We start from the raw sequence: 24506 nt of genomic DNA on the forward strand, positions 1-24506 counted from the left end.
GACATATGCTTACTGTCTGTCCCAAAGAGTTACCAATAATCTGTACACTTGCAGCAAAATGTGAACAAATATATTCAGATATATTTAAAAGAATAAAAAAAAACATTTCACAAAACATTTGTTGCCATAGGAACTGCTGTTAACTAGAAATGCCTGTATCAAGATTTATACATCATCCAGAGCAGGGTCATCTGTACTAAGTTATGCAACAAGTCATGTAAACAGAGTCAGATACATTTCCCAGCAGGAGTCACCTCCTTCCTCACATGGAAGTGGTCTGTCCCAGAAATTTTTTTCCAGGGTACCAATTAAGAAACTGCTATGTTCAGAGCAACAAAAATAAAAGCTTTTATTTGTTCATTTGAATATAAAACAGGCGTTATCACAGATGTACAAAGCGTACTGGTGGTTGAACATACAAGAAGGTTGCTGTCCTTTGCACATAAAAATTTTGTTTGAAACTGTGATTGGTTGAGTATACGAGTTCTCTCTAACCAGTCACCACACTCTGAAATAACGCTGCTAACATTCAACTGATAAAGGGACCGTCCCCTTGGGTAAAGTGTCAAGCAGGGTTAAATATATATAATAAACAAGCACCATGAGGAATCTGCTCCTGTTTGATTAGGTCTGTGTCTCAGTGTTCTTTGTGTACCCTCTTTTTGTGCAAGTTGATTACATGGTTTTGGCTGACTCCAAAAGCACATGGTCACAAGACAAACATTTTTTTTTAAAAAACATTCTCATGAATGATTTATCTACAGTACGATTTCTAATACATAACGATCCTCCTTTATTGCTGAAACTGGTGGTACTTAAGTATCTCCTTTCCTTTTTCTTGCACAACGAAGCTTCCAACCCAGTCCACCAACTCTTTCCAACCTAAAGTCTAATGTCCCAGATGACAGGATGCAGAAGAGACCTGCTGTGAACGGCCTGTGCAACTGTCCTGCAGCCTTCGCCCTCCTCGGGTGTGAAGCTGATATGGTGAAAAGTTAAGAGTATGTTTTGAGTGACATCTAAATTTGCTCTGCTTCCTCACATCAGCCAGATGGAAGATTTACTGCACACTGCAATGATGTTTACCTATCAATATCCTATCTGAAATGTCAAACCAAGTTCCCTTTAAGAGAGGGAGAGAAAGAGAGAGTGTATGCGTGCGTGCGTGCATGCGTGTGTGCGTGCGCGTGTGTGTGTGTGTGTGCGTGTGTGTGTGTGTGTGTGTGTGTATACATGTATCAAGAAAACGTTTTTCTGAATGTGGTAGGTAATTTTTCCCCCTTGGGAAGCTACAGACTGTTAGGAATGTGCATTTGAAACATGTATAAACATATAGCAATGAGCAAACAATATTTGAAAAATCAAATGATTCATGGAGATGAAAGAATGCTTTACATATGCAAATTAAAAAATGCGCCACTTAAATTAAAAACAAAATAAACAGCCTTACATCTTAGAAGTAAAACAAACTCTCTTTTAGCAAAGGGCTTACTGTTGACTGCATATAACTTAGGCAGATAAAGACCTCACCCATAATGCAATCAAGAGCCTCATTTCTGCCCAGCAGCAACTTTAGTCAGGGTTATCTAGTACTGGGAACCACTGCAGGAGAATACTGTGGCAATTATAAAAGAGACCCCCTGCATTGCTGATACATCCTCCTTGGTTGGATGCAGACAGGCCAGATCAACTGACAGATAGAGTGGCCGAGTTGTAGGCACACATAACCAGGGATTGGTGTACCAACAGTTAGTACAAGGATGAAGCTGACAGAATACCTTGCTTCAACCAGAGCTCTGTTTTGAGTTCCTGGAATAGGAAAGTAGGTTGGCTACTCAGGGCCAACCTAGGAAGCTCCCAGGACTAGAGGATTAGAGTTGGCTGGGTCTATAGTCTCAAGACATCACACATAGCTTTTCCCTCAAAGCTGTTCTGGACATTTATCTGCTCACAGTGGCCAATGGAAGGGGTAAATGAGTGACACCTGGTACAAATGACCACAAGGTATCATTCTTTTCTCACTAATCAAAAAAAAAATTTTTTTTTAAAGTGACACACACACATAAAATGCCAAAATAAAATAAAATTGACATTATGCAACAGATTCTTGCAGCTGAGAAAACAGTGCCATTTGCCAACCTGGAGCCCCTCAATGTCATTGGCACATGCTGGCACGAAAGCATTCACTGTCGTCCTCACAGCAAAGGAAAAAATAGTGCATGTTTGCATTAAATCCCTTTACTATCTTAGAGACGGCGGTGACTCCACTTGCTGGTCTCTGGTCTAAGACAGGGTTACTGGCAACCTGTGATTGCTCGGAAACAGCCAAGTGTGTGTGAATACAGTGGAGGGCGCACCATGCAAGTGACAAGTTCTGCATTTAAACTTTAAAATCTCCTTTGTTCATTAGTGAATTTATATTTCATATATATATATTTGTTGTGATACTATCCACGCAAGATAATACAACACTTTTTTATATTAGCAAACATTACAAGACTTTAATATTCTTGAATGTTTTTTCTCTTTTATACTTCTAAAGAGATCAAAATAAATTAAACATTTTGTACATAATTACATATCGAGGAAGTTAACTTATTTTTATCTTTTTAGTTTAGTACAAAGATCTCTGCAAGATAGTTGCCGAAATACCTTATTTATAATCGCTTCTTGTTCTATGTTAACTTCAAAGGCCATAAACTGGCCTCTGTTTCTTCAGCATGTCTCTGACAAAGAAAGCTGCTAAAATCTAATTGGAAGGTGCTACCTGGAAGGTTCTCGTACCTCAGTAAACTCTCCTAGAAGGGTGAGATCTAGTGATGGCTTAAATTAGTAACAGATCCATGTCATTAAGATTCCATGACACATTAAAACAGAGAAAACAATTCTTTGTCACACTACATAAATTGTTTAAAAGAACCCATTTGGAGGGTAGAATATTCTTTTTAATCGCTATTTTGGCTTAACAAAATACCACATTTACGAAGAGAGCACTTCTTATCCAATAATTAAAAAAAAAAAAAGAAAGAAAGAAAAGAAAGTTCTTAAAATGAGCTTTTCCAGCAAACTGAAGGCAGTGATCCAAAGTCCTTCTGAGCAAAATCCAGCATAAATTCCCATTTCATCTCCCCTGCCAGGTGACTGCTCCTAGAAGTCCTCCCCCAACCCCAACACACAAGGCTCCTCCTTCGAGTATGGCCGAGTGTCTGCATGTCTCTGTGGACACTGAGAAAAAAAAATGGTCACATCCGTAGAAAAGTCTGTGGAAGCCAAAGTGACGGGACTACATGTTATAGGCCACGTAGATGGGATCCAGCTGGTCTGCCAAGAACCCGTCTCGCAGGTGCATCCGCTGTTTCTCTCCCCGGGAGTTGATGGGGATGACACCGATGTCCACCACGACCACCACTCCTACAATCAGGTAATGCTCTTCCAGGACCACATTGGTTACCAAGGGAACCAAGTCCAAGGCTTCCTGCTCTGACCCATCAAGTTCAACCACAACCACTAACAGGTTTGTCCAGGTAAAGACAGCACTAGAAGACAAGAAGAAAACCACCATCACTGGGGGAGTCTTTTACATAATGCTAACACTTTTCTGTTCAGATCTGCCTGAATGATCACACTCATCTCCTCAGACTGGCACATCCCTCTGAGCTGTGTCAGGCATATAGTCTTTCTGGCCACAACATACCTTTTTGAATTTTCTCCTGTCCTTCTCTTATGGTGGCTCCTATGTGTTATATGGTGTTTTCTAGATTCTGCTTCTCTGGCACAGGGCCACTTCTGCCTCCTTAGGGGAGTCTGGATTCCAGTTCTGTTGCTTTATAGCTGCCTGAGATGCAATTCCCCCACCACTTTCATCAGCCTCCTAGCTCTACTGTTGCAGGGGTTTGAGCAGCATCAGGAAGCACCCTTAGCCCAGTGCTCACACTTTCCAGTCCTTGGGCTCAAAATAAAACCTAGTCAATGTGTGTGAGCAAGATGACCCCAGCAGAGGGTATAGATGTTTTACCCTCTGGGATGTTTTTGCTTGTTCTGGTGTAGCACTGCCATTGCCAGGCTAGAGATGTGCCTGAGCTGGCCCCAGAGGATAAGGCACATGTAGGGCAGAGGCATTGGGCTTATTTCCAGCCAAATAGATGCTAAGGTGACCTAGCTGATCACCCATATACATGTGAGCATGATTAGTAGTTCTGTCTCAGAGTACTGAGTTGGAGATGACAGTAATGCAGAAGCAACTAATTCATACAGTAGGTATTTCTTTGGTGGAGGGTCTCCTGAGTATTTAGTCTACTTAATTACTGGAAGCATGAGCCCAGTGCTTTACCATTTGAAACTCCATTACCCTTGTGACATTGGCTTTTAGGACCAGTATGCACAAGCTCTGGCACAGGTCTGCTTGGCTATAGGAACCAGAATGCTGAAGGATGGAAGGAACTTTATGGACAAACAAGAAGGTTCCTGGTAGGGAGGAGGGCACATGAAGAAGGGCACCAGATTTACAGCCAATCACATCGGCTCTCCCCTACCTGTCTAACAATCTCTATCCTACCTTGAGATGGAATGTACTTAGAGAACCTATTTTTCCTACAAGCATGAGACTAAGTCTACTAGAAAATAGTGAAAATTTTATTCAGTATCATCAATGCACATGTATTATGCTAAAAGGGAGAACTGTGGAGAGCATTACACAGTTGGGACGCCTGTACCTCCTTAGAGAACAGTTGTGAAAACAATTTCCAAGATGTGCTGACATTTCATTCCCTTAATCTGAGTCCCTGTGACATTGAAATATTGGTTTGCATGACCTCTATAATACATTGTTGTGTCTGTGATATCAGTGATCACATACATCTCCCAGACACTCTGGGTCATATGGTATTATAGCATCTGAAATATATGCCACTGTCCTGAAGTACTAGGCACAGCTCAGCCATCCAGAGTGGGATGGGGATTAAGACCTTCCAGCTATCACAGCTTTCTCAGGGGCTGTGTCAACACAGCAAGTCTCCTGTAGAGAGATGAATTTGGTTGGCTTGAATTTGGCAACATGGAGATGGTTTTGTCTTTGACATGGAGTTTCTCAAGTGACAGGCAACCTAGAGGACATGATGGGGTGTTGAGAAGACACACAGAGAAGACTGTAAGAGGACTGTAGTGGGTAGCCATTCCAGCTTTGTTCTGGAAGTTCCAACCCCCATTGAGACTTCGGCAACTGTCACGCCTACAAGGCGGGGCCAAGGGAGGCGCCTGGGGACCCGAGATCTGGATCGGCGAACACTCTCTTGGTTCCAGGACCCTGGATGGTGGAGGTGGACAAAGCAGAGCTCCAGAGAACACCGCTGGACTGTGATACACCTTCCCCAGACCCCGCGACCTACCTATCCCTTAATTTGTAAGTTACGCCATTAAATAAATCTCCTTTTAACTACGTGGAATGGCCTAAATAATTTCACCAATAGAGGACCAGCAGAAGTAGGGGAGGAAGTCTGTGACTAAACAGTTCCCAAAGTCCTGAGTCCATCAGAATTAAATCCCTTGATTCATCAGTTTCCTTCTTCTGGGGCTTCTATTAGAACAGGTGAATTGGAGACCCTGACTGATCACCTCACGGTCAGACTCAGTTCAGGAGCCACATAGTAGATAATCACAGTGATGCTTAAGATAAAAGTCCAGAGGGAGGCCCTTCAGCATACATCTTGAGGGAGATGATAAAGGCAATTAAACTGAGGCTGCACCTGAGATTTATAGCCACATAGGGACAAAATGAGGTCAGCCCCAGGCCCCTGTCTTGAGTATCAAGAGTTTGTACTGCTTTTGCATTCTGTCATCTATCCACAGTTAAAGAGGACACTGGCAACTGGAGGCCTTGTTCTTTGTTTGTTTTTGTGGTGCTGACATCGAATCCAGAGATTTGGGCATGCCAGGCAAGCATGCTAACACAAACCCTGGAGGCCTATGTTGGTAAGAATCTACAGCAATGTGACCACAGAACAATTCATGCATATATAAATAGGATCTCAGGTTCTTTGCCAAGACCTCCACAATCAGATTCAGGACTGCAGCAAAGCACCTGCCTAGCATGTAGGAGACACTGGGTCAAAGCTCAGCATCACAAAAAACAAACAAGTAAATAAATATACCTGTACTATTTATATTCAATAAATGGCAATTAAGTCTGAGCCTGTTTTTGGAATTCCATTAGAAGAAGGAACAATCTCAGAACCGGGGTTTGGAGACTATTCAAAGCTATTCTTGCACCTGTTTTCTTTACTGGTTATACCTCAAGACTGAGATTGGTCACTTCAGGCTCTCACATCAGGAAAGTGCCAAGCAAGTCGGTGACTGCCATTAGTAGAGACTGATGAATTGCTCTAGCCTCCTTGCTTCTCCCAAACACAGGGAGCAGAAGTGAGCTCATGGCTGGAGGTCCTTCTGTTTGTCAATGGCACTTTACAAATGCATTGAATGGGCTTGGGCAGTAGACAGATGCATGCCTCTGGGAAGGATAAGAACTCATATCCCCACCCTTGGGTCACTGTGTTCAGGGCCACTGTATGCAGGACCTTGTGGCTTGGGCTTTGGTTTAACTGAAGCAGTTCTTACCTGGTATACAAATCTAGTGAGGTCAGGCCAAAACAATGCCTCTTCTAATGCCCCCCCACACACACACACAGAAGTACAACATTTCTTATTAACCAGTCTCCGTTGAAGGCCTGTCTTGTTTATTTTGTTGTTGTTTTAATTTGTGAAAACATGATATAGGAGCAAAACAAATGTCACATCTACATAATTGCAGACAATAACAACTTGGGTTCCTGGAAATACTGTTTAAGCTAAAACTCTTCAGTCATCTGGGATGTCCTAACAGAGTAGGTTCTTTCTTGTATTGTCCTTAGCCTTGAGGAATGCTTACCTTGAAGAGACACCCCATCCTTTCCAGTACCTTGTCTTGGGGAAATTCTTCCATATTCCTGTGATCAATAACTAGGCTCCTGACTTCAGAACAGACAATGACCTCCCATCCTCTTACCATTCTGTGACACTTTTGTGGGCTCTGATGACTGAAGTCTCAATGTCTATTGGGTGGTACCTCATGCCCCGCAGCTCCATGGCTTCATCCAATGCCCCCACCACGTAGAGGGCATCATGACGCTCTGTTGGAGAAGAAACCAAGTACCAATCAAGACCCACCCCCTTTTTTGAACCTGCCCTCCATAGTGACATAGACAAGCAAGGAAAGGAGATCCAGATCTAGAGATGGTTGGCTCCTTTCTCCTGGGGAAGTGTCAGCTACCTCAGGCTCAGGCATTTTTCTTATCTTCCCAGAGGCTGGATGCCAGGCCACCAGGTTCTCATTTTTTTTTTCTTCTTAGATATTTGTATGTATGTGTGCATAGGTAGGCCGAAGGTCAATGTTAGGGGTTTTCCTTTATTACTCTCCACATCATCTTATGAGATAGGATCTCCTACTGAACCTGGAGCTCAGTAATTCAGCTAGGCTGCCAGCTAGTAAGCCCCAAGTATCCTTCTCAGCATTCCTAGCACTGGTATTAAAGCCATATCTGGCTTTTCTTAGACATTTTGTATGAATGTGTATTAATTATATAAAATAGTAAGTTTCATTATGACACTCCATACAGGTATACAACATGCCTCTCTATTACCCTCTTACTCCTTTTGACTTTTTATCCTATCCTGCCTAATTTCTGAATCTGTCCACTGGGGAAAAGCCAATCTTCTTTTGGACCAGCTTCTACTGTCAGACACAAGATCACATCTTCATCAGCAACCAAGGGACTAAGTTAACACTAGTTAGCATTTAATAGCCTGAGCATTGTGGGGTGGAACTCACAAGTCCCTAAGGGCTTCACTAGTCCAAAGGCATAAAGGTCATATCTCAGCCAAAATGCAACTAGTTCCCTCAACTCAATTACAGGAGTTCCTCAGTGTGTTCATCTCATGTAAATGGGATGGAAAGCAGTTTCTGATCATGTTCATGAATGAAGATTTCCTCAGTCCAAGACCTTAATATTTATGTGTGTGTGTGTGTGTGTGTGTGTGTGTGTGTGTGTGTGTGTGTGTGTATGTTGCCTATGCCTGTGGAGAGAAGAGGCTGGCATCAGGTGTCTTCCTCAATTCTTCTCTGTCTCCTGTACTGAGGCAGGATCTCTCACTTGAACTCAAATCTTGCCAAATAGAATAGTTTAGCTAGTATGATCGCTCCAAAGATCCCCTGTCTGACTCCTGTGAGCTGAGATTTCAGGCAGGCTGCCATGCCTACCTAACATTTATGCTGGTTCTGGAGATCAAACTCTGATTTTCACTTGCTGGGCCATTTCCTTGGGCCCCACAAGACTTACTTTTATCCTGCAGAAAAATTGTATATTAATGAAAATGTGGTCAGTCCTGTTTTTGCTTAAAAATAAGAACCATCCTTAATTTTTAACTGGGTAATAAGTACATCAGGAAAAATTTGAAATAAATGATTAACATGAAGTAACAGTATATAAACCTTTCCTAATCTAAGTAGACAATCAAGATAGAGACCACTGCTTACTTGCTTCTGCTTCCCACAGAGCTTTGTTTCCTTACTCGGAGTGGGGGTTCATGCCATCATCCAGGGATCAGTGAGGTGAAGACAGTAACCATACTCTGCTGCCCTGCACCACCTTTTACAACTCTGAACGCTACATCCTTGATTAAATGAACCCATGACTATCCATCATGAAACTGCCACATTAGCATGTTCTATTTCCCTAAATGCAAGGCTCAGCTTAGCAGGTGTGTTAGGTGACTGAGAAGGCCTGCCTCATCAAGGCCCAGAATCTCACCTGCCCAGGATTCTGGTCTCACTATGATTCTAGAAATACATGGTAAAACAGGATTCTTCTATTTTTACCTAGATTAGGGAGGTGAGAAAGGACTATGAAATAAGCAAAGGATGAATATTCAAGCCAGTTTACGTTTGTGTGTGTGCTTGTGGGTGCACCTGTACATGTGTCAACATAAGAGATCTCCCCCTTAATTGTTCTCCACTTTACGTTCTGAGACAGTGTCTCTCACTGAATCTGAAACTCACCAGTTTGGCTAGGTTGGCTGGCCTGTGAGCTCCAGGGATACACTTTTTTTGCCTTCTTTGTCCTGGGATTACAGGTGTGTATGGCTACACCTGGCTTTTTACATGAGCACTGGGGATCTGAACTCAGGTCTTTATTCTTGCATAGCAAGTATTTTACCACCTGAATTATCTCCCTAGCTTCTGACATATTAAAATTAATCATGGGAAAAAAAATTAATCGTGTGTGTGTGTGTGTGTGTGTGTGTGTGTGTGTGTGTGAGAGAGAGAGAGAGAGAGAGAGAGAGAGAGAGAGAGAGAGACAGACAGACAGACAGACAGACAGACAGACAGACAGATATGTGAGCCTCAGGCATGCACTCTGCCACTGAGCCACTCCCTAAGCTTGTGAGTATGCTTTGGTATCTTGGCTTTATGAAATACCCAATGTGGCTCTCCACATGGAGGCACAGATAGCTAGCAACAAAGTATACCCCTGCTAGACACAGGGCTATGTCCTAAACAATGGGAACATGAAGGCCCAGTTGCTAGCCATCAGGGCCCAGAGCCTAAGGACTACTCTCTTCCAAATGTCATAGTAGTGGTCCTGGCAGGGACAGCAAACAGCCCCAGGAACTTATGAGGACACTCAGCAGATTTCACCATAGGGAGTGCTGGGCTTGCATTTAGCTTTACCTTTGCTCTTGGTTCTCAGAAAGACAAAGGAAGGGGATGCATAGCCCTGCCTACTGCATCTATATCTTACCTGCCTGTGTGCACATCTTCATGTGTATGCATTTGTACAAGTGTGTGCACATTCATATATATGTACATGAGTGCAGAAGATAGAAATCAGCTTCAGATATTTTCCTTGGTTGCTAGTCACCTTGTTTGTTGAGACAGGGTCTCTCACTGAACTTTTGTCTAGGCTAGGCTGGCTACAATGGCCACAGAGAACTAACTTTCTAGCCCTAAGATTGTAAGACACACATACTTGAGTTCTAGGGATTAAACTCAGGTCTTAACATTTACATGGTAAACATACTTTGCCAATTGTACTAACTACCCAGCCCCTACTTGTTTTTCTTTCAAGATTAGGCACTTTCAGATTAGTAGGGGCAAGCAGAGGTCCGAATGTGGCTCTCAAACTTTAAGGTCATTTTCCGTATTGGTCAAATTCAATTTCTGTACAATGTGTGTCAACTTCCAGCCTGGACTCACCTCCGTTTGCATCTGTGAGCTCAGTTCTCCGCAGGAAGCCCAGGTAGCCTGTGCGGGCCCAGATGGTCTGGGTATCTCCAAAACTCAACCGGGAGTTGAAATGATCAGACTGGAGAGACTCGTCTCCATAAATGGTAAAATAGCCACTGGCATTGTGGGCACTGTGGACCCAGATCTGTGGACAGAGAAAAACATCATTGTACATGAGCCACTCTGTGCATCCAGCCTTCTCCAGGGAAGAGAAGTTAACTGTCTTTATAACTCAACAAGTTATTTTCCACAATGGCCAAGGTTTCCTTGGGTTAGTCTGAATACAAGGCAATGGTGGCTTTGTTCAGGTGTCTAAGGGTGGGGTAGAGGACAGGGAGTACAGACACCCACAAAGTTCTCTATAATGAAAGTACCATGCAAAATACGTTACAGTCAAGCAACCAACTAAGCCATCACCTGCTGAAAATTACATTAAAGCAGATTACTGGAAGATTTCAAAGTGAATACAGTTGTATGAATTTCCTTATAGTTTTCTAAATGTCATTTCTAAGAGCAACTAGAAAATGCTCAAAGCTTTAAGATTGTGCTTTTCCCTTTCACTTGGCTAGCATATCTTTTGAAGCAGACTATGATAAAAATAAGACAAAATACAACGAAGTGGCAAAGTCAACAGAAAGGAGAATGTGGGGTCAGTGGTAGCACAGTTAAGTAGAGGCTGACACAGATTCAAAACAATAGCTGTGGAACCACACAAAAGGCCCAGGGAAATAGTGTAGCCAACACAATTCCAAAGACATTTGTACAATGCATTCAAGTGATGTTGGCACACAGGGCCAGACCCATAAGGAGGGCTTTTGGATTATACTGTTTGCAGCACAGGCATTCTGAGATTGGATATTTTGTTATTTTATTAACACTGAAATATGGTTGAGTACCCTGAAGAGAGACCCTCATCTGTATTGTTTACCATTTTATCCCAAGACCCCAGAATAGTGCCTGGATCCTAGCAGACATTTACTAAGCACTTATTGAAGTAATCAAAGGGTAACATATAGATAGAACAACAACATCAGATGAGGTAGAGGCAACTGTTTTTTGTGTCCAATATGAAATATTTCCTTGCTAAGACAGTGTAACAGATTATACTGGTTGTCAACTTGAGAGGATCTAGCATCACTTTGGAGACAAGTCTCTGGGCACATCTGTGAGGGATTATCTTGATTAGGTTAGTTGAGGTGGGAAGAACCACCCTAAATGTGAGCAGTTCCATTCATTAGGCTGCATTTTAGACTACATAAAAGGAGAAAGCTAGCTGAACACCAGCATTCATCTGTCTAGGCTCCTTGACTGTAGATACAATATGACCAACTGTCTTGAGCTACTGACATTATGATTTCCCTGCCATGATGGACTATACCCTGGAACCATAAACCAAGATAAACTCTTCCTTATTTTACTTTTGTCACAGCAACAAGACAAGTAACTAATACAGACAAGGTCATATAATTCAGTGGTTTTTTTTTGTTTTTTTTTTTGTTTTTCGAGACAGGGTTTCTCTGTGTAGCTTTGCGCCTTTCCTGGAACTCTCTCTGTAGCCCAGGCTGGCCTTGAACTCTCAGATATCCGCCTGGCTCTGCCTCCCAGTGCTTGGATTAAAGGCGTGCGCCACCACCGCCCGGCAAGGAATGCACCACCAGCTGCCTGGCCACTTTACTGTTGTTTTTTTGTTTGGTTTTTTTTTGGAGCTGAGGACAGAACCCAGGGCCTTGCGCTTGCTAGGCAAACGCTATTCCACTGAGCTAAATTCCCAACCCCTAATTCAGTCTTAAAAAGGGAAAATGGAAGCGTGCCATTTCTAACAACACGAGTAGGAGAAGTCAGAGCAAGACATATACTGCCTAATTTCACCTATATGTGGACTCTGAAAGGTTGTTCATAGAAAGCAGAGGCAAACAGCTTTCACTGGTGCCTAAGGGTGGACAGGGATGGGGAAATGTTGGCTGAAGGGTAATAGCCTCCATTTAGATGATGAAGGTCTTCTGGAAGCCATTGTACAACACAGAGACTATGCTTTTTCAGTTTGAAAATTGGCAGCAGAACTTAAATATTCTCACCACACACAGGAAAAGGTAATTTTATGAGGTGACAGGTGTACCAATTACTTTGAATGTAAGTCATTTTACAATGCATACAACCACTACTGCATCACAAATATTGTGTGTACAATTTGACTTATGCACTTTATTTGCCAATTATGATTCAATCAAGCTGGAGTAAAGATGAAAAAAAATCAACTTTCTGGCATCGCCAGTCCTGGTTGCCTTGGGAGGGGGCAGAACTCTGAATGCAGCACTTGATTAACCTAGTACAGATCATTTTACATGATCACAAGATTCAAACTCAGGGTCACAAAGTAGCCAGACAAGAAAGGAATATGGAGAGCAGGTAGAAATGGTCAGGACTTGATCATGTGTCTACCCACACACTCTGTGGGAAAGTGTTCCTGGGTGGGCTGATACTGTCCAGATGCTGGTGACATGTAGGGTAGAGGATGCAGGTATGATCACACAAAGACATTTTCAGCTGGGCAGCCAAGGCATAAACAGGATAACTGGAGGAAAAGGTAACATGGCTCTATACATAGTCTGAGACTTGGGCTTTGTCATTTCCTCATGCTCTCTACTTTCTCAGAGAAATTTTATCAGTGGAGAGAATAAGAGAAAGGACAAGGTGTGACACTTGACCTCAACAAATGAGTAGCATCAAGGCCCAGCTGATGTCAATGGAGAAAAATTTAGAGGCTAGGAAGCATGATGAGATACTTCTCTCCAGTCATACCTTACCAACAGCCTGGGGGGACCAAATGACAGGGAATCAGTGAGTGGGATTTCATCACAAGTGGTATAAAGTACCATTGTCTGCTCTCTGATCAAAAACACATATCTAACTACCACTTTGCTATTTTGTGGGCTTTGAGTTTTGTGGCCATCATGCTAAGTGTAGATCTGTTCACTCTGAAGGTTTCAATAATTTTCTGATGAAGGAGTTCTTAGAAACAGAGAAGGCTCATGAGAACACTCTACAGAGTCAGTCTACAGAAGTCAGATTTGCTGTGCTTTTGGAATTCTCTGATGACATGTCTTCTATGTCTTTAGGGGAATGCCACTCTATAATACTGAGCTTTGCAGGGATGACTGAAGCTGTAAAGCACATCTCCAGCTCCTTCCTGGCCACCATGACTTGCTTCATGTGAGCAGCATGAGCTGTGGATGACAGGAGGTGTCAAAGCAAAAACAGGATCAGAGGTCTGATCTGGGAGGAAAACATCTCCCAGAAGACTTTCCATGACTCACCTCTCCAAGGTGGGAGTCTCCCAGTGGGCCTTTAGTTTCTGGATTGGCAATAATAATCCGGACCCCAGGAAGTATCTGTTTGAGATAAGAGAGGAGACAATTTCTGATTGCGGCTAAAAAGGCAGGCAGGTATCACACTCTCCCATGGCAAACTAGCCTCAATGCCAAGGGGGCCATTTCCTTTCCAAAGACCATTTAGAGAGCACTGTGGCATGAAGTTAAAGTGTGTGCCATTACGAAAGGATGTTCTTGCTGCCAATGCTCTATGATTCTACAGTCTGGGGCAGAGGGACTTTAAAATATGAAACCTGATTGTCAATGATATCTCAAAGCTGATAAATGCCCAGATCTGACCTTTACAAAGGAATTCTGAAGCAAAATCCATGATAAATGATGCAAAATTTCACATGGTCTGCTGTGCAAGATAGGAATTTGCACACTTTGATTTAACAGCCTGGTATATAGTAGGGATTAAGGAAGGAGACAGACCAGAGTCAACCAGAACTTGAAGAGTTGCAGAGGTGAATTTGCAGGGATATGCGTGGTCTAAAAGTAACCAGTTCCCAAATGATCCTTGGTAAATGAATCAATAAGGATGTTTTTGTAATGGGTAGAAGTAAAAGTCTGGGTCAACTCCTAGCCCAGCCTGGTAGGTTCTGACTGGAACATCTATCCTGCTATTTACTCCTCTCCACTATATCTGTATCTTGAGCCCCCGGGGGACCCATTCCTATAGGTGAACAACTTTTATTATAGACACTGACACTAAGTCCTTCCTCTCAATTGAACTTAGCAACACTCTACTGTATCACATAGCAAAGGGCTCCAAAGTCTACTCTAGAATCTCAAATATGGCCTGCCTTGGTTCAGAAAACTTAACATTCTATAGTCAAGTTGAAGCAAGACACTCTGTGGTAGAAACTCATGACAACTTAGAGCAGTCAGGCTGTACCTGAAGGGTGATGACCCTGGTATCTGTACCTAACAGTCCCTCAAATTATGTTGGGATGGTGGTTACTACCTTCCTACCCTGATAACCACTTCATGAAGGGATAGTACTTGAAGAAATGGACATACATATTCTAAAAGGCCTACAGCAACATAAGCTGCTTTTAGAAGTGTGTCACTTGCCTTGCAAGCATGAAGGCATGAGTTTAAATCCCCAGCATCCATACAAAAAGCTATGCATGGCTGTGCATGCCTGTAATGTCAGCATTGGGGATTATAGACAGGTGGATCCCAAGAACTCTCTGGTTAATCAATCTAGTCAAAGACATGATGAACTTCTACTTCAGTGAAGACCCTTCTGAAGGCAACATGGCAGAGAGTGAGTGACAGAGGAAGGCATCCAACATCCTGCTCTGGCCTCTGCATGTGTGTGTGAACATGGGCATGCATACCACATACACATCCATGAATAAAATAAACAACAACAGAACTATGTCAAATGGAGAAAGGATTGCTATTTAGGGCAAAAAAGAAAAAAAGTTCATGTAAGTTTAAACATATATTTAGTTCTTTGAAGACTAACAATGTGACAGAAACTAAACTAATAGTTGACCACTGAGAACCATCATTCACAGACTTCTTTTTAGTATGATACCCTGATTTTTAACTAGACCACTAGGATAATAAGAATACTTAATAACCTTTGCTTCTATTATGTATGAGCAGGTGACTAAACAGTAACCACTGGTATTTAAGTATAAGACAGTATGAAATCTTCTCAATGTTCTGAAAGTCTTTTCTCCTCCTGAGAGTTGAGACTGGGACTGGGAACATGGGACAAATAACTGAACTGGAACACCCATATTAGAACCTAGGGACACCCTTAGGACAGAGGCCATAGAGAGAGAGGTAGCACTCAGGCATCTAGTGACTCAAATGCAGCATAGGTTTGTCATTTAAAAAATAAACAATGTTCAAATACTATTATGGACTTTTTTTTTTTGTATACATAGCCAAACCATCCTGAAACATTATCTTCAAGAAAGCTTTCGTTCCCGAGGTAATATAGGGTCTCTGAGAACATATTCCTTGACACTTTAAAGTCCATTCATCCTTACTCACCTTTATACTGGGATAGGACTTTAACACTTTTAATACTTACTTTTCCAGATTCCATCAGAGGTAAGCTGTGAGGAGATCCCCTTTCTACCAAGCGGACTCTGTAAGTGAAAATACATATCACTCAGTGGGCTTTTTGGACCACACCATTGTCTTTGGCTATCTTTACTATATGGCTTGGGTTTGGCAAGCTATCAAGGTAAGTTAATAGTTAGTATTATCTCATGGGAAAGGTAGATGTTCCAGAAAGGGCTACTGATAGTAGAGTCAACAATGCCCCGGCAAGGACAAATGGCAAGAACACATCTGTAATGACCACAGAGAAATGAGATGGAGTCAAATTTGTCCCATTTGCAAAACAACTGGAAAGATGCCTCTGCACTCAAAGTGCCTCTGCACTTCAAGGGGAAGGATGAGCATCAAATGGCATTCTTAAACAAGTCATGTGCCCAGGCCGTGAACTTTCAGCCTATAGTTAGTACAGCTCTGCTTGGGTATAGACAACATGCTGAGAAAGGCAGTGCCTATGTGTTGTAGAATAGTAGTTAAAGATGTGTTACGTTTGTTTATGCTGTGGAACATTTGGTTAGTGATACAAAGATGTGCTGAATTCTTTTACATTGCATTTGTTTAACTCTGTGAAGTTGTGTTACTTTGCCTGTCTAAAACACCTGATTGGTCTAATAAAGAGCTGAATGGCCAATAGCAAGGCAGGTGGGGCTGGCAGGCAGAGAGAATAAATAGAAGAAGAAAAAGGGAAGAAAGAGGAGCAAAAGGAAGAGGAGGAGGACTACTCAAGGGGCCAGCACCCAGCTACACAGCAAGCCATGGAGTAAGAAGTAAAGAAAGGGGTACAGAAATAGAGAAAGGTAAAAGCCCAGAGGCAAAAGACAGAAGGGATAATTTAAGAAAAGCTGGCTAGAAACAAGCCAAGCCAAGGCTGGGCATTTATAAGAAAGAGTAAGCCTCCATGTATTTACTGGGAGCTGGGTGGCAGGCCTCCCAAAGACCAAAGTGTAAAAGAGTAAAAACAAACAACTACACCTATGGGCTCAGTAGCCACAGGTGGCCTGCTAAACTAAGAGTGCCTAACTAAAGAAATAGTGAAAACCCTCTCCAGAAGGGAAAGATTTTAGTCTAAAGCATAGTTAATAGTAACTTTGTATGGAGAACTGCTGAGAAGACCTTGGCTGACCATGACCAGAGTAGCTCATTGTACTTCCCAGGGTTCTGACTTTCAGGCTCTGTGATCTTCACTGTTCATTTTCCTTTCTTACCAGTTAATCAAGGACTAGATGCTCTTCACTTAGCCACAAGACAATTTTATGTGTGTATGTATGAATATACGTGTGTGTGTGTGTGTGTGTGTGTGTGTGTGTGTAGGTGGAGGGAGGGGAATGGAGGTCAGAGGTCAATACCTTCTACTACTTTTTTTTTTTCTTTTTGTCACAGAATTTCATTGGCCTGGAGCTTGCTAAGTAGGCTAGGCTATTTGGCCAGAAAGCTCCAGAGATCTACTGTCTCTGCCTTCTCAGAGATGGTAATATAAACGTGTGTCATCATGTCTGACTTTTTGACAATTTTTATTCACAAAACCAAAGAGTGTTTGCAAATACTTCACAAGGTGGGCCTGCACTTGGAAAAAGAAAGAGCTAGGAGCAGATATGAGGCCAGGGCAACATCAGATCACAGGAGGTCTTCCCTTTCTGTGCTTTATCAGCACATCCCTCCAAGACATAGGATACACAAGGCTCCCATTCCTCCACACTAATAAAGAGTAGTAAAGCAGACCCCAAATCTTCCCAGAGAATTCTGGATGTACTTGGAAAAGTATGCAGGAACACTGGCACATAAACCACAGAAGTACAAATTCATGTTAGCATGTACACACACATACACAGAACACCTGTGTGCATGTAACACACACAATACTAGCAATATACCAACAACACACACACACACACACACACACACACACACACACACACCTTACACACATGAAAGTCCTCGTTTGCTTGTAATACCTTCTTTACAATCATAAGCATTTTCATATGTAGCTCATTTTAATAACATACTATCCAAATGCTCTTACATATTCGACACACAATACTCTTGAGCATACATGAGCTTATGTGCATGTATACAGCATGCCCACACCACACCACACATATACATATGCAGAACTGATGCCACTCACACAATACACACCAGGGACCAAGCTAGAAAAAGGCTCCTGTTCAAACAAACATTGCCTTTGATTTTACCCTTGCTTCTCCTATTCTACTGCCGACCAATCATAAGCCCACTGGGATACCCTTTTCACTGTCCACTGTTCTTAGGAATCTTGATATCCACCTATTTATTGGGTAGTGATTAGTCTAGAATCCATGCTTGGATTTCATTCCTTCCTGCCTTCCTCCCAAGATGGTTCTCATGGAGCCCAGGCTGATCTCAAACTTGGTATGTAGCTGATTTTCTGGTCTGCCCACCTCTTCCTCCCCAGTGCTGGGATTACTGCATGTGCCACTACCTCCAGTTTATACAGTGCTAAGGATGGCACACAGAGTTTCTTACACACTAAACTAAGCAAGTGCTCTACTAACTGAACTACATGCCCAGCTCTAGAATTCACAGTGTTCTAACCACACCCTTTAATCATTACTTCAGTTTACAACCCCTGATGGAAACAAACAAATCTCCACTCTAGACCTTTATACCATACTGGGTTAGGATCTGACAACCCATTAAAATTGTTTCTTAAAATGTTGGAGAAATATTTTTCTTTCTTAAAGATGTAATAATTCATGTGCTTAAGAAAAGATCAAACTGAAAGAGATCAAGGAACTATGAATTCATTTTAAATAAATACACAGTAAATAATTTATTTAAAAATTAGTAACTTTAAAATAGCCCCTGAATACTTTCCCTGTATATGTGGGAATTAAATTTATTCTGGAAACTGGAGGAATATGTATCCTCCTAATGTGAGGCAGAAATGTTCTCTATGGCAACCTGGCTACAAATGCAGATTGCCAAATCCCTAATACTGGGGCTACAAGAATAAAATGAGTATTAAGCACAGAGGCATAAAACCAGGCTGAAATGGTTAATGACTCTATTTAATCACTTGTTTCCACAGGATGGACCTACTGAGATCTTGATCTCAATCTCTGAGCTAGCTTGCACCTACCCATCCTCTCTCCTTCTTTCTCTCATAGTGCACAGCATACTGGCAAACTAAGCTTTCCCAGGCTAATTAAGTGGTAATTGGGCAGGTGTCTTGACACTCCCAAGTGAATGTCCCATTAAATCAATAGGTAAAGTAATTAATCCTTATGACAGATCCTCACATAGCTGTAATGAGAAAACCACTAGCCTACTTTCATAGGAACACCAGAAGAATGAAAGTATAACATTTTTTAACAGCTCTCCTATCTCACTGCTTTCCAGCTTTGGCCTTGTGTTTTCTCTGAGGATAGCACATCTGTGTGCTGTGGATGGAGACACTAGGCTTCTATAGGGAAGACTTATCTCACCACTAGAATCTCTACCCTCTCTCTGCCCAAGGCTCCCAGCATGTCTCAACCTACCCTAAGAACCTCAAAGTTGTTTTCCTTTTTTCCCCCTAGCTATTGCAGGTACCTGCAAAGACTCATTTTCCTGTGTCCATCCTAAACATAGGGAAATTGAGACCCCAGAGCTAATACCCTGTTCCAGGGCCATAAACAGGAAGAAGATCTGGACTCAGACCTGTCCAATCCTGGAGCCCCTATGTCACAGGAGATGCAACACAAAGTATATTTAAAATATGTCAATCAAGGTCAAAAGCAATGCTGAAGATGTAAAACCTGGGCATTATTTCCTTCTAGAAGGAGGTGGCTTCAATGTGGAGGAGACTGTGTTTGAACTGAGAATGACAGACTCAACTTCTCAAAAGGCTATCAGAGAAAAAACCCTGGGAGAACACCAACCATGGGGTATCCCAGAGGATGCAGATGAGGCTGTCAGTGTGTCTGGATGTCAGGAAGGTGGACCTCAATTGACAAGTGAAGGAAGGATGAAGATGATACTGAGATTTTATGCAGTAGGCCATGGAAAAAGGGCCTAAGCAGATGGAGTGAAGTGGGCAGGACAGACTTAGACAAAAGACCAAACAAGCAGAAACATTGTAAATGTCTATCTATTAAAAAATATAGTGGAGGATAGGTCTGAGGAGATAACTCATTCAATAAACCCAAGTTTTATCCCCAGAACGCATGTTAAAAACACTGGTCATGTTAATATGCAATTATAATAATTCCAATGCCGAGGAGGTGGAGGCAGGGGGATTCCTGGGAACTCACTGGCCAGCCAGTAGAGCAAATGCAGTTAGTTCAGTGAGTGGTCCTGTAGCCAAAACCAATCAACCAACTAAACAAACAAACAAACAAAGGTGGACATAACCTGAGTAATGGCACCCCAGGCCATTCTCTGGCCTGCTATGTGTGCATTCACATATGAGCTCTTGTGTGCCTGAGTACCTATACAAACACACACATGTACACACAGATACACACACAAACCCCACAGTACAAATTTAAGGAGTGAGTTGCAGAGTCATGGAGGGAAGGAATCATCTCTCAGCCCCAGGATGGGGAAGAGTTTCTGGGATAGAGAAAGAAGAGCAGGTACATCTACCATAAAAAGCAGACTGAAAAGGCCTGAGGCAGACTGAGTGAAGAAGGTAGAGGAGTAAGATACCAGGAGATACTCTGGTGGCTAAGGAATAGTCCTCAGTTTTTCTCTGATATAGAAGAGAACTCAGAAGTCATTTCAGGAAAACTGCACTGTATCATACCCAAGCTCCAAGAAGGTCCCTGGGCATAGTCCACCATGCTGATATGAGGCCTGGATACTGCTCAAACATAGCCCCTTAGTCTAAGGTATCCCATGCAGGAGGAGCTGTGGTTAATGATCAAAGTACCCTAGAAGGGAAGACTATTATTACTGACCTGAAATTAGGACAAAAGTGTCACTCAGAAGGCCTTGGTCAAGATAACAGAATTAGTTGATCACAAAGGGCTCATCTTTGACACAGGCCTCTGGCTCTTTCCAGCAGTACAGTGCTGATCTGATGTTGAACATGGATTACTTCATCACTATATACCATGCAGACCCTTAATCCCTCATTTTATAGCACTGTCTCCACACCCTGCCCTTCTCAGTAAGGAAATTTGTCATAATGAAGACAAATGGAGGGTTAAAGAGATTAATAGATAAAGATAGTTCTTGAGACATTCTGTTCTTTTGACAAAAGAAAACTCCAAAATCCAAACTTGAGGCTTTCCCTGATAGCCTAGGTACTCACAACACAAGAGGACATCCAACCAGACTGCACTAAGAAGCCTGCTCTTCCTGTATTTGGGGGGCCAGGCCAAAGGCAGAACTTTTAAACTGTCACTAACACAGACACTCTTTGTGCAAGCTGTACAAACAAGACATTTTCCAAGTAAGGTTTATATTTAAGTGGATTTGTTTTCAGATGCAGAAGACAGCCGGGCGGTGGTGGCGCACGCCTTTAATCCCAGCACTCGGGAGGCAGAGCCAGGCGGATCTCTGTGAGTTCGAGGCCAGCCTGGTCTACCAAGTGAGTTCCAGGAAAGGCGCAAAGCTACACAGAGAAACCCTGTCTCGAAAAAACAAAAAACAAAAAAAATAAAAAAACAAAAAAACAGATGCAGAAGACATCACTTGGAGACCTTCATGCCTCTGACCCGGGAACAAGTTATTCAGTTGTTCTAATGCCGGTTCTGAGTTTTGAAAGTGCTCCAGATTGAACCCTGACCATCCAGAACCTGATTCTGTGTGTGTGTGGGGGGGAGTGCTGAGGAGAAAGACATATTCATTGGTCCCCAGCCATCATGTAAGGGGTTTTAATGACACAGCCTCTAATCATCTGTGATTTGTGAGAATCTCACATAGCACTATGCAGTTAGGCAGGCCATCAACAAGAGTGCTGTTGGCGTCTGTTTGGTGCTGCTGATATTCAGCATTTGTTTCATGCACTGCAGTGTGTGGGCAGTGTCCCTGACTCTATCAACTACACAACAGCATATCACTTTTGATGGCAAATTGCACCAATCAAAAATGGTTCCAGATATGGCCCAACATTAGCTAAGGATGCACACAGCCTTGTGGGAGTAGGGAGTGGTGACTACCCTGGTCTCCTGGGTGTTGTATGCTCCACCTGGCCACCAAATCTGGACCCCTTCTCAGTTTGCAGAGATACTGGTTCCTGTCTCTGAAGAGTTTCAGCTGCCTATTCTGTCAGGCAGGGATGAGTGCTGCTTTCCATCTCTTACCTCTAACCACACAACCACTCTTGGTCTGTTTTTCCATGTATTATAGTGTGGATAGATGCGTGAACTTCTAGAAAACACAGGGTAAACAGCATACTATCTGGTGTATAGCAACACATTCATGTAAAACCTAATCAACTGAGAAATACATCAATCTATGCTGGGGCATTTCCATGGCCACCAAGCAGAACACAAATCATATCAATGGGGGTCACAGATGTAAAATAATAACAACTTTTTTTTTCTTCTCTCTTGGCCATCTCAATAGGATCTTCTAGTTGAGGCAGGGCTTCTTGTGCAGCCCCCTGCCCTCTCTTCCTGAGATAAACTTTACACAAAACACACAAATGACACACACCAATAGCTCCATTTTAAAATCTTATTCAGCAGCTTGGCAGAAAAGGTAGGTTCACATCTACTTTGCATAGAAACACCTATATATGGCGTGTATATGTGTGTGTGTGTACTCGCACACATGGAGACACACACACATTCTCATGTAGAAATGTTGACATATATTGGCATGCAAAATAGAACCTGACTAAGATGGCCATGGCTTCTAATTAGCAAGGTATGTTAGACACTTCTAGTCATACCACTGGTCTTATACAACCAAGTTTTTATCTGTAAAGTTTAAGCCAACTTGTTCTGTCATACATTTTATCCGTGTAATGATACTTTGAACAAGGAAACATGACTCCTTTCACTTTTTTTTTTTTTAACTTGGACACACATGTGCTAGGCCACCAATAATGGAGGAAGGGAGAAAAGGAGAGAGAGGACAGAACTCATACCTGTCATGTCTCAGGGCTCTCATGTCAACATAGACAGTGGTAGGGTCAGGTCCTGATGTCCCCTGCAAACAACAACACAGTATAGTTAACCTGTTTGCAGGGAAAGAAGCTGTGTCTATACTTTCTACTAACTGGTAAGCATTTGTTCAGTAAAACCTTAAACTGAATGAACAACCCAAAAGACCAACGATGCTAAACTTACACCTCTCCAAGTAGCCTTTAACATCTGGTTTGAGCTTCTAAATTCTCAAAGGAACATTTTAAGATCACACTGGCCCTTCACAAAGCTTGACCCCATCCATGCATGTATAATAAGGGAGGGATATAACCTCCTTTACTAGAAAATGTTTGGCTGCAGAAATGGATTGTCATATGAAGTGTCTTGCTCAGAAATTTTCACAACATGCATACAGAAGGCTATTTTTAGACCTTAAGATACTGAAGCAGAAGTGTGACAGGAGCTGACAGATTGAGGAGGAAGATACAAGAGATAATTATTTTGTTCCTTTTAGTCCTGCTTGTGCCTCAAGCCTCAGGTTATTTTTGTCTGTGACATAAGTCAGGGAGGTTCTAAGTTTCTTCAAGCCAGCTGAGCAGTAAGTACTCTGAGCTGTCTTCATTTAACATAGCAGTCCAGAAATCTCATCTCAGCATAATAAATATCTTCTAAAAATAGACTGGACTGACTTCTGACCAATGGCCTCTGCTCAGGAAGGTCTTTATTATTGAAATGGTATAACAGTTTACATTTAGTGATAAGGCAAGACAATACTGAGGTTCAAAAAATATGGCAACCACAACAGATCTGTGAAAGGGGTGGGAGAAGTTAAGCCCTTCAGAATTTACTTAAACTATACTATATTTCTTTAAGAAAGAACCTCAATTTTTCACCAAAAGTATGTTTAAATATAAGAATAAAATAATAACAGCTTTGCTGGGCATGGTGGTGCATGCCTTTAATCCCAGTGCTCAGGAAGCAGGGGCAGAAGCAGGTGGGTACTTTTAAGTTCCAGGCAAGCTAGGGTTATATAGTGAGACTCTGCCTAAAAACAAAACAAATCACTACTTTTTTGTTCTAACTCTCAGTGACAGTGGTCATTGGGGTCCCATCACTGAGAACAGGAAAAAGCAAAACTTACACATGCAAGTAAGATTTAGATGCTCACAGTGACAGTGACCTAAAAATAATGTTCTTTTTACCTTGTAATTATTCACTGGAGTTGCAGATAGTGAAACATTGTTCAATGTAGTGAACAATGTGAAACTCAAAACATGTCCTGAAAAGTGGACAGTGGTGGGAAATGGAAGTAGAGCCAATCAGTAAGGGAACCAATGATTAAATTCATGATGATGCACCATCTACTCTAGGTGGTACCTCAGCCACAGGTCTACAAAACACCTGTCAATTTCTGCACTGCACTTCCAGCCTGTCCTGATGTTGGAAGCTAGAAAGGTAGGAGGTAAGGAGGTGGGTATGCATTGGTGTGATGAACAGAAAAGTCCCCTACCTGCTCAACCAGTGTCCACAGCCTGTGGGGCTACAAGCAGCAGGAGGGTGGGGACAAGAAAAAAGGAAAAGACAACAGGCCAATAGACAGGAAACACAAAGGACACACATAGGAGAGACATACAGAAAACGCAACAATTAAGAATGGGATGAAGAAAAGGGAGGGATGGGGTT

At 42.3% G+C, this 24506-nt stretch overlaps 1 protein-coding gene across 4 annotated transcripts in view; it reads right to left on the reverse strand.

Moving 5' to 3' along the window:
* Window positions 1-324: 324 nt before the first annotated feature.
* Window positions 325-24506, reverse strand: part of Dip2c (disco interacting protein 2 homolog C) — a 430083-nt gene continuing 405901 nt past the window's right edge. For all 4 annotated transcript variants that reach the window (XM_059263427.1, XM_059263426.1, XM_059263425.1 and 1 more), the window contains 6 exons: window positions 22826-22887; window positions 15737-15794; window positions 13627-13701; window positions 10283-10457; window positions 7037-7160; window positions 325-3536 (listed from right to left, as the gene is read on the reverse strand). In XM_059263427.1, the coding sequence (XP_059119410.1) occupies window positions 3284-3536; window positions 7037-7160; window positions 10283-10457; window positions 13627-13701; window positions 15737-15794; window positions 22826-22887 (747 nt within the window). In that variant the 3' untranslated portion in view covers window positions 325-3283. The remainder of the gene's footprint in view (window positions 3537-7036; window positions 7161-10282; window positions 10458-13626; window positions 13702-15736; window positions 15795-22825; window positions 22888-24506) is intronic.

Source organism: Peromyscus eremicus, chromosome 5, assembly GCF_949786415.1.
Source record: "Peromyscus eremicus chromosome 5, PerEre_H2_v1, whole genome shotgun sequence".
NCBI classification, from domain to species: domain Eukaryota; kingdom Metazoa; phylum Chordata; class Mammalia; order Rodentia; family Cricetidae; genus Peromyscus; species Peromyscus eremicus.